This window comes from Cariama cristata, unplaced genomic scaffold (genome assembly GCF_000690535.1).
Source record: "Cariama cristata isolate BGI_N322 unplaced genomic scaffold, ASM69053v1 scaffold45555, whole genome shotgun sequence".
NCBI lineage: Eukaryota > Metazoa > Chordata > Aves > Cariamiformes > Cariamidae > Cariama > Cariama cristata.
Genome location: NW_009618947.1, coordinates 5,682 through 16,444, shown reverse-complemented (window position 1 = coordinate 16,444; position 10,763 = coordinate 5,682). Strand labels below are relative to the sequence as shown.

Genomic DNA, 10,763 nt, shown 5'->3' with positions numbered 1-10,763 from the left:
AAGTTTGCGCGGTGGGGCCCGGCCGGGCCCCGCGGGCTCCCGCAGCCTCCGGGCCTTGAAACGCCAAACTCGGGGCTCGGTTTGCGCACAGATGTGACCCGCGGGTGGCGGCGTGCGGGTGCGTGGTTATGTCTCTTGTGTTTTTCTGGATGTGCTGCCCATTAGTATGCGGCGTGCATACTGTTGGTGCAAGGGAATACGTCGGCAGTGCCACATGTCCGAGTTAGTGTTGATGCAGAGCCCGTAAATTACACTTGAGGGTTTGCTCTTCTACCCCTGGTCATCTTCTTGTGCTTGATTCTAGTTTGGGTTTTGGTTTTCTCTTTTCGGGAAATGAAAAATTTATCGAGATACTATTCGTTATTAATAGCACTGTTGTATGGCTCTAGTGAGGTTTGAAGTATGCATTTCTTTGAAATGTGTAGGGTGGAAATACGGTATTTCATCCGACTTCGGCTGTGCAACTGAGTTAAATGGCAGTAGCACATCAGTCTATGTAACGGTAGTTGTATCCTTATAGTCCTCAAAAACAGAAATGCATGTCTGAATGAAATAATGAAAGACACTAGAGTGACTGAGCTGGGTGAAAATCAAGGCAAAATTATAAGATCCACAATTTATTGCTTCTCTTTTCCTTGCCTCCTGTTTTGCCCCTGGAATTCTATTGTTCTTGATGTTTTAAGCTTTTTTTTATGATTGGGTAAGCGGGGAAAGGTGTGGGTTCTGCTATGCATATTGTCATTGATTTACAGTTCACTTTTCTAAAACTGTTCTAGTAACAGCTGGATTGCAACCTTGAGAATGAAGGAATGAAAATACGCGGCAGTGTTACAAGGAAGACTGGGATTCATTAGGCTCCTTCACTCTTAAGCCCTGATTCTGCAAATATTTAAGCCCATACAGTTTGACATGCCTGAGTTACCCACCAAGTTCCATGCGGTTACCACTTAATATCAAAACTGTTTACAGTATCAGGGCCACAGAATAGGCTCACCAAATCTGGTTGAAATTAGACTCTTTAGTTTTCTGTCTGTAATGAAAAGTTTATTCGGCCATTTATGTTTCTTGGGAAAACATTCTTACTGAGATAAAGCACTGTTTAAAAAGGCTCTGGCATCCATCCTGTAAAAACCTAGACAGAGGCTTGTCAGCGTGTATGAAAATACTCCATAGTGTATTTGCAGTATGTTATGTATGGCATCAATTACATGCAAAGTCATAATCTCTTAATACGTAAACAAAACTACAAGTTGCAGTTCTCCTGACTAACACTGAAAACTTCTATCTTGTGTGTGTATGAAGTAAAAAAGAATATGGGACTTAATCTCTTCTCCTTTTCCCAAATGTAAATGAATGAAATACATTTTATCTGTAATTTAATAAGGGAATAGTTATCAGATATGTATTTATATCTCTAGATCCATTACATACATGATGTCCCAGTCAAAAAGATGTATTTTTTCCTGGAAAATTAGTCTCAGACAACCAAATCTTTTTTTGCACCCTTACTGCAACGTCCCAAAATGCTCGGTGCACCTTTTAATGAAAGTCTGTGTGGTAGGTACCAAAAGGGACTTTCTGGAAAGTTTATTTTGGCTGCATGAAAATGACCCTTATTCACTCTTTTTTGGAGGTATGCTAGGACTAATGCTCTGTTTCCTTTCATGTATAAATTAAATCATTTTAAAATCCACAGGGAGAACATAAATTTGTAGGGCTAAATTAAATCATAGGCCTCACACAGCGAGAACTGAAAATACAAAAGCTTTGTACCTTTCCAGACGTAGGACTTGGTTCTGCAAACCTAGGCATATGAATGGCTTCACCCGTGTAAGTAATTCATGCAGATATTGGTGCAACTTGTCACTGGAATTCTAATACTCATCTGCCATGTTTTTGAAGAATGATATCACAGAGAAGGAATTTATACATAATTTTATAAAGTTTTAACTTGTGCTACTGTGAAACAGCACTTGCATATGATCCTCAGTATTCTACTTGATCACAGATTTACTAATATCTGTGCTGCTAGTTGTTGAATTTATTAAAAGAAGTCTGGATATTTGTAATATTTTGCTATCAGTGATTAACATCTTTTATGTATTAAGAGTACAGGACGATGAACAGGAGTATATTTTATGCAGTTGTGAGGAATGATGTTCACAGTACAATCTCCCTCTTAATTTATGATAAACATATAGGAATGCTGGAGAAGAAGCTAATGGAAAGTGCAGGGACAGTTTTGACCAAATAGTTTATCAAGAAGATGATTTGTAGAGTTGGAATTTAAGAGAGGTTTGCCATCATTCTTTATGTAAAACTTTACGCTGTGATTATTTAGTATCTACAGTTAATGCAGTGGCAGTGCTTTGCAGCACACTAAGTCTATGCAGGATTTTATATTCTAAATCAAGGCAAAAAGGACTTTTTAAAAAAAAAAAAAAAAAAAAAGTAATCCCTAGTTATTCTCATGGTAGGTTATACCGTGATATGTTATGCCCAAGAATGAGTTTATTTTGAGAACTTGATCGTGACTTCATGCCCTAGTCTTTGGAATTCAGACTTAAAATTTGATAGGTATTGATTTGGGATGTCCATGTATCTTCTTTATGTATAACGAAAAATGAAATTAAATTTCAACAGTGACAGCCAAAGCCAAAAGGAACTTACTAAAGCAGAGGCAGAACTGGATTCTTACTTGAGGTAGGACTGGTAAATTCCCTGAAACCTCAAAAAAGAAGTGGGGGAGGAAGGAAGTGCTGGGAGTGAAAATTTGTCAGGCCTCCTTTGGTCAGGGGTATTTGAAATAACCGTTGGGTATTTCAGTCTGTATACAGTAGGTCTGCTTCTTCCCTGTGAGAAGAGATTTTTGTGTTACTTTACTGAATAGTCCTAAAGCTGGTTTAGCTGTCTGCTGGGAATACTTGTCTAACATACAGCGGAGTAATGTCATACAGTATGCTTCTTTGCGTAATACTATTGATAATTCACAGTTACCTTCAGGTTGCCTTTGGTGATAAAGACAAACCCCTGTGTTCAGCTGTATGCTTTTATCTTGATAAAATTTGACTTGTATTCTGAATATGAGTTTTAAACAAATAACAGTAAAATTTTTAGATTGGATTTCCCACTTCTTGCTGTCCTATACTGTTACTATATATTTTTTTTGTAAAGAGCAAATAAGCTATTATCTTAATGGACCTGGGAAGAAATGAATTAACATATAGTTTCTTTCATGTAATGATGTTAGTATCTTAATGTGTGTTGCTCTTGTATCACCTGAAAGTAATTTTCATACTTCAGCTCAGGGTTTTCTTTGCATTCTGATATGATGGCAAATCCACTTAAGCCCCATGAAGGTAGAATGGCTGGGATAATAATGTGCAAGAATATTTTTTTTTTTTTCCCTTTCTCTCTCTCTTTTTTTTTTGTGTCTATGATCTGACTAGAGTTTTAAAAATGAAAGCCAGGATTTATACAACTTTGAGAACTTGTCCCACTGTTATGAAAGGTAAAGAAGAATCCTAGGACAAGTACAGATACCTCTTTGTATTGCTCAGAATCAAGTCTGATTGAATGATCAATAAAATGAACATTCTTCTTTTTGTGCCAGAGCAGCCGTGCTCAATTATTCTATGAAGTTTCTGCAGGGTAGGGCAGGTTCACTTAGAGCCCCTCTGATTTTTGGCAGGTGTCTTTTTGTTTGATCAAGTCTTGCCTTTAGTGAAAGTTAGGACTGATAAACTGGAGATCTGTCTAAGCAACATGGCAGGTTTTCAGTGGTTTTCATTCATAGATCTACTACTGTTTGCATTTTTCTTCAAGACATTGTAACATACGGTTGTATATTGGTGCAGTGAGTTTGACAAATGCTGTATCTGTGTCAGTTAAATAGGGGGTGAATCTTAGGCATGGTTTTGAAAGTTTTATGCATTATGTAAACAAGAAATACTTCTAACTGGTGAAGGAGATGTTAAGAACTTAGGGACAGATAAATATAAAATAAATGGAAATGTTTATTCCAACTGTAATGAGCATGAATTGGGCATTAAAGTGCTAATAGAGCAAGACAGCTGTATACAAGGAATGCTAACTTTAACCTCCAGATGTTTGCTTCTTAAGGACTTGCAATATAAGACAGCAGAATTAATGCAAGTTCAGTATTTGTAACAGGTATCTGTTGCTATGACAGACAGAGGCAAACTTAAAATACAGTATGTAAGAAAACTAATGCAGTATTGCACTGATTGAAATTTTGTAGGTGGTGACAGTGGATTGGATGGGTTAGGAGGACCAGGAGTACAACTTGGAAGCCCTGATAAGAAAAAGCGCAAAGCAAATACACAGGTAAATTCCCTTTGGTTCTTTTGATTTCTTAATAAGTAGTGCACTCAGATGTTGTTTGCTGGTATGACTGTCTCGCGTTGTACAGAATATCAGTCTATTCTTGCAAATAGCAGTTACGTACAAAATATTTCAGTTTATTTTATTTCACTTCAGAATATGTGAAGTTGAAATCTTCGTAATATTAGGTATTTTCAATGAAATTATTTTAATCTCTGTAGGTTGCCAAAGACCTATAAAGAGGAGCACAGTAAGACTGCAACAACTCGTATTTTACCATATGGATTTGATTCTGGGACAGACTTTCTTTTAATGACTTTGTAGCCGTTGGTAGAAATCTGTACAGCTAAGTAGTTGCCATGAGACTACTTTTTTTCTTACTTTTATTCCTATATGTGTAAATTTCTGGGCTAGTGGGCCAGTACAGTTTGTTAATGGTTTGGCCATATTCTTGGCATATTCCCCAGGTGATTTTCAAGCAAAAGCTGTGAAACAGTTTCGGCTCCTTTCCAGTGAATCCCTGCAATTTGGCATTTCTATACAGTTTCTGTTTCCAGAAAAGGAAGCCTGAATACAAAACATATAAAGCAATTAGATATCTGTAGTGCAGAATTTTCCTTTGTGTGTTCATTCAGCTTTGAGTGAGAGTATCTGTTAATTTGGTACTGCCCAGTGAGAGTAATTTTATTGATGTAGGTCAAACAAGCACTTTGTTAGGCCTATCCAGATTCCATTGAAATGTGGATCTGTTTTCTTAATTTTTGTTTTGTTTTAAAGTAGCCATGGTGAAACCTGCTCTGAGAAATATTCAGTTAATGTAACGGTTTCAGACCTCTTTCTCGGTGGACCTTTCCTTGTATTCTGGAATGGTGATAACTATAGAGTGCATGCAGATTAGTTTGCTCTCTTTTCTTACCAGGTTCAAAATTTGCAGCACAGCATAAATTTCTTTTTTTTTTTTGAGAAAAAAAAATGTCCGGTCTTAGTTTATTAGTATTTAGGAGGAGATGCTTTCTTTGAGCACAGTTAGCGTGAGGGTGAACCAGCTAGATGTTCCCCACAGGCTAGTCTAGAGTGAAATTCAATTGTATAGCTACTCTGATGACATTTAAACAGCCTCTGGGCTCCATTAAACACTTGATTATGCTTTGTAACCTTGTATTTTATACCTACCTGAAATCCTTGTATTTTATACCTACTGACTATGCTTTGCAGACTGTCCGTAATCACTGAATGCTCATAAGGGATACCTCTGTTTGGTACACAGAATATAGAAAATTCCTATATGAAGACTCCTATATTCTATAGATCTTTTTTAGGGTTATAGTAACATTAGGTTTGTATATACTCATAGAAGTGTGGTATCTTAAGAGATGTATATTCAGTAAAATGGACCCAAAATGAAACTAATCTGCTCTTCAACATTTGGAAATATTTTGTGCATGTGTTTAAGTGACACATAGCTTTCTGTATTGTTGCTTTTTAACATAAAGATGGAGAAATTGAAGTCACGTATCAGAGAGTATTTTCAGAAGCATGGTTGTGCAGCTGCACAATTCTTAAAACACTGAGATTACTATAAATCATCATGTTATCTGGAGCCCAAACTCCTCTCTTGCCCCTACTGAAATTTCAGACAGCCTGGCAGGGTGCAGTGGGTCAGCTTTACATAACAGCTGAACTATTCTTTTAGCAGTAGTGCTGCTAGTCCAGGACCTTTGTGGTTGGTCTGTCTTGCAGGGAAATACTAATATTAATTTAAATGTTGTATTTAAAATATTTTTAGGGATCATCATTTCCTCCTCCATCTGAATATGCTCCACCGCCGAATCCAAGCTCTGACCACCTTGTAGCTGCAAATCCATTTGATGACAACTATAATACTGTGTCTTATAAACCACTTCCTTCAGGAAATCCATATTTTAGTAATCCTGGTTATCCTGGATTTGGAGGCTATAACACTTTCAGAATGCCACCTCACATGCTGCCCAGAGTGTCCTCGCCATATGGTGGTTCTTATTCCCTCAGAAACCAACCACATCCCCTTCCTCAAAACCCTGTGGGAATGGGTTTTAGTCGACCCCACTCTTTCAGCTTTGGTCCACATGATAACCCAGGTTTTGGGAATCAACCACCTTACAGTAGTGGTCAGATAAATCAAAATGTCAATATGCCTGGTCAGCATTTCAGACCACATCCTGGTGAGAACTTCAGCCATTCTGGTCAGATACCTCACCCTGACGTGCCATCTAACTTTGGTCCTGGAAACAATCCAAATTTCCCAAATTCTCAGCTAGAGTCAAACCATTCTTTTGTTCCTCCACCAAACACGTACAATCAGACAAAATCATCAGCACAAAAGCAAGACTTCAGTCAAGGTGCAAGCAAAGCATCCAGCCAGAACACTGCTGCTCATCAGCATCATCACAGGACAGAGGACATTGTGAGTCAAGGTAACAGTGACCTGAAAAATGTTACTCGAAACAATGTGGTAAATCAGGATAACAGCCATTCTAATAGTGCTGATAACGCTAATGCTGGTCATTCAAATGGGACTCAGAGTAAGTCCCGCCAGCCCCGAGGTACTGCTGAAGGATGCAACTCTGAGAAGAGCAGCAAAACACCCCTTCATCCCAGTCGTCATGGGCACTCATCCTCTGAACCCGTCTATCCATGTGGAATTTGTACGCATGAAGTTAATGATGACCAGGATGCCATCCTGTGTGAAGCCTCTTGTCAAAAATGGTTTCATCGGATCTGTACAGGCATGACTGAGTCAGCTTATGGCCTTCTTACAGCAGAAGCATCAGCAGTATGGGGTTGCGATACTTGCATGGCTGACAAAGATGTCCAGTTAATGCGTACAAGAGAGACTGCGGGACCACCTGCATTGAACACGGATGGCTAACAAGGTGAATTGGTGGTAATGGTTGAAATAATTGCTATGACGATTTGGTTACAAATTGGGTACTTCACTTTCTGCAGACAATCAGTTGTGTTTGATGTCATCTTTTTTTTTCCCTAATCTGTTTTCATTCATAAACTTCCATTTCAGCTTTTGTACTCTTCAGTTTTATGTGTGCAAATGTTTTACAGATGAAATATTTTTTTGTTTCTGATTAAACTGTAAAACATAACTGACAACTGATCAGAAGTAGGATGTGCATTGATAATTTTGTTGAAGGCAAAAATGTGCCTAAATTAATAGCTCCTAATTTGCTAGTGTTAATGTGTTAACACACTAGCATTTAGTGCTTGGTTTTAATGGTACTGTATTTGCAAGTACTCGTTACATTGCGGGGGGGAGGGGGGAGTGTGTGTGAATGTCCGTTACTGATGTTCTCACTATCTTTTCTTTGAATATAGTGGAGATGACATGGAGGAATGTGCAGTACTAATAGTTTTTATTTTAGGGTAAATACAGAGAATTTTGTATGTGCTCTTTCCTATTTTTGAAGTAAAGCATTAACACAGTATTCAAAAATTGACTTCATGCTTAGTTGCACAATGAAACCCACTAACTCTTACACATTTGTATTTCCTTGAAAAGGCAATGATGTCTTTTCACTTCTCAGCAAATACTTAACTTGCTGAAGACTCTTGCTAGGTCTTGCAGTATTTGGAAATAGTTACAAAATATGATTACATAGGAAAAAAGAACAGATCAAGTTTTTGAAGTCCAGTGCTTTAAATCTAGAGATACCAAAACTACGGTTGCATATGTAACCTTAATTCATTTATCTTAAGCACATACATTGGGATACAACCTCTGCATCTGTCATGGTTGTGACAGATCATGCATCTCTCTCTCATCCTTTCTCATTGACGGTTCTAGTCTCCCACCTCAGTGCTGCCTGAGAATCGTGAATGAAGTAGTGCAGGGGAAGTCCTGCCCATCTTCTAGGGCTTTTTTAACTAGAGTCTGCTCGGTCTGTGAGCTTACACAGTCCACTGGGCATGAAGGAGGGTGCGAGACAATGGAGTGCACTCAGCACAGGCTCTGAATTGCAAGATAATTTGGCCAGCAAAGTCTTAAAACTGAATTTCCTACCACTGCCTCAGCTGTCTTGCAGTGAGGGGGTGGGAAGTCTAGGGTGAAGAAAAATACAACTTTCACATCAGGTGAGTTTAGCTCACATCAGGATGAAGTAACCAGAAGTTTAGCTTCCTTGGTAAACTTGATAACCTACTGACAAGTATGAATGGCACTAGAGCTTCATGTGTGATGCTAAGAATTCTATTTTAATATGGGTAATTTGATCATATTCTTGATCTCAAAAATACCCTCCCCCCCCTTTTTTTTTAATGTGGGGAAACATCTAGCCTTGAAGACTTCAGCCTTAGCAGTGTGATAAAGTTGCATATGCAACTGAAAATGACTGTTTCTGTAGAGAGAAGTGTTGCTGTAACTTAATAAAGGTGCCACTGTAATAACAGACTCTGCTTGTAATACCACTGTGCTGGAAACTTTTAAGCAGTCAGCAATTAAATCGTATGTCAAGCATTACAGGTACTAGTCACGTTCCTTAATGTGATAAATTGTTCAGGTCTGTAGTGATGAGTGATGTAGGAGCCTATTCAGAATACAGTCATCTACATAAAGAGGTAATTTTTATGGTAAGCTATGCTAATGAGTGAAAAGTAAGGCCTGTTTGCTAGTTCAGTATTGTGTTTGCTTTTAAATGGGCTCTACTGTGGTACTTTCCTGGAAGATACTGTGCAGATCTACATAACTGTCCTTGTTTTGTTTTAAAAGTGAACAGTTTTATATACTCTTTTACTGGAGAAGTGCAGGATTGCCCTCCTTTTTTGTCTTGCCTCTCATCAGGAAAAGGAAATAATGTCTAAAGTGTAAATTACACAATTTGTATCTTGAAGATTTCCTGTATGGGGATGTAAGGAAAGTATAAGGCGGATCTAGGGCTTCTGTTTTCATCACTATTTGCTTTATTTAGTACAGAGACAAAACTTAATCGTTTTGTTAGAGGTGTGATATTTACAAACAAATAAAAAAAAACCCAAGCAACAACCTCCATTAGAGAGATTTATTCTTCAGTTGTTTTCCTAATGACTGACTGACTGTTAGAATTTGCTTTTGTTATCTAAAGTAGAAACCAAACCAAACCTTACTTAGATAGATTTGTTCCTCTGGGAATCAATTTAATCTCTGCAACAATTTGCACTGTGAAGATAGTGAAGCTGTTTCAGACCTACAGCAATGTAAATGAAATAAAAAATTTTGCTTAGTGAAAATTCAGCAAAAGCTCCAATGATGATACTGTTACCCAAGCGTGCCATTCACAATACCTTTCCCATTCCTGTTGTGAGAAGGTGTTTGGGGCATTTGTTCTCTAAAGTCCAATTAATGTTTTAACATTTAGGAGTAGACATTGTATTTAAAATAGCCGTGTATTTCTTAATCTGTTCTTCAACCCTACATGAAGTTAGGCAAGTGTTTTCTATATTAGCTAGCAAGATGTTAGACTTTAGATATAGTGTTCTTACAAACTTAAAATCAACTGGAGTATCATTTTAATAGGGCCTTAAATTGTGTATTTGTGAAACTTACTCTAACAATTTATTTCAGTTTTTTGAAGCTGGTACTATGTTGGGTTTGTAACCCAGTAACTTTTCTGCATTTATTAACCTACAAATTCATGGCATTAGCAAATGCCAATTATATAAAATAAAAAGAAATGAACACTACCACTAAACTTATCACACTGATCATAGAGATATGACTGATTAGGATCTCCAAAAGTCATCCAGCCGATATGCTTGCCCTACTGATATGCTCTTGGCATACCTGGACTCTTTATCGAGAGAGAGTTATACTTTGTTTTTCTCAGCATGTATTGACTAGTAGTAGTTCAAGTATGCACCGGAAAAACAACAATCATGTTTTGTTAGTAAGGTACTAGGAAAATGTCAGCTGGTTAGAATTAGAAATTAGTTATAGAAGGGCGGGTGGGAGGGAGGGCTGATTAGAATAGGTGAGGTTTTTTGTAATACTCTGCAATGAAACGTATTGAACTATCATGTGCTTCTTTCATTACTAGTGATTTAGACTGTACTGGTGCTGCACACCAAAAATATTGCAAAGATTTTGTAAATCTTACAAACCTTAACATTTTTATGGGAAATGCCTATGTCCTTTTTAAGTAGCTCCTTGTCATGGTCAGAAATGCAGCCTATATTGCCCAAAGTGTTCTTCCCCCCCTGCCCCGCCCTAGGCTGAAATAAATAGGTATAACTGGATTGGACTGTCCTTAATAATTAGATTTTTGCCAGAGACCAGTTTTAAATGAAAAAATATGTAATTTGCTCTTTAAAATACTTGTTTTATTGGTGTCAGGGTAAGTGACAGTGCTGCATATAGGCTAGAAGGTAAATATCAAAAATCCCATTTCTGGCTGTTG

The 10,763-nt window shown here is 37.7% G+C and overlaps 1 protein-coding gene across 1 annotated transcript; it reads left to right on the top strand.

The window, feature by feature from the left end:
* Positions 1–4,261: 4,261 nt before the first annotated feature.
* Positions 4,262–7,560, top strand: PYGO1 (pygopus family PHD finger 1; the record flags this gene model as incomplete). The annotated part of the gene is made up of 2 exons (XM_009701043.1): positions 4,262–4,347; positions 6,131–7,560. Coding segments are annotated over 2 exons (1,208 nt in total), but the record flags the coding sequence as incomplete, so codon positions are not given.
* Between the last annotated feature and the right edge of the window lie 3,203 nt (positions 7,561–10,763).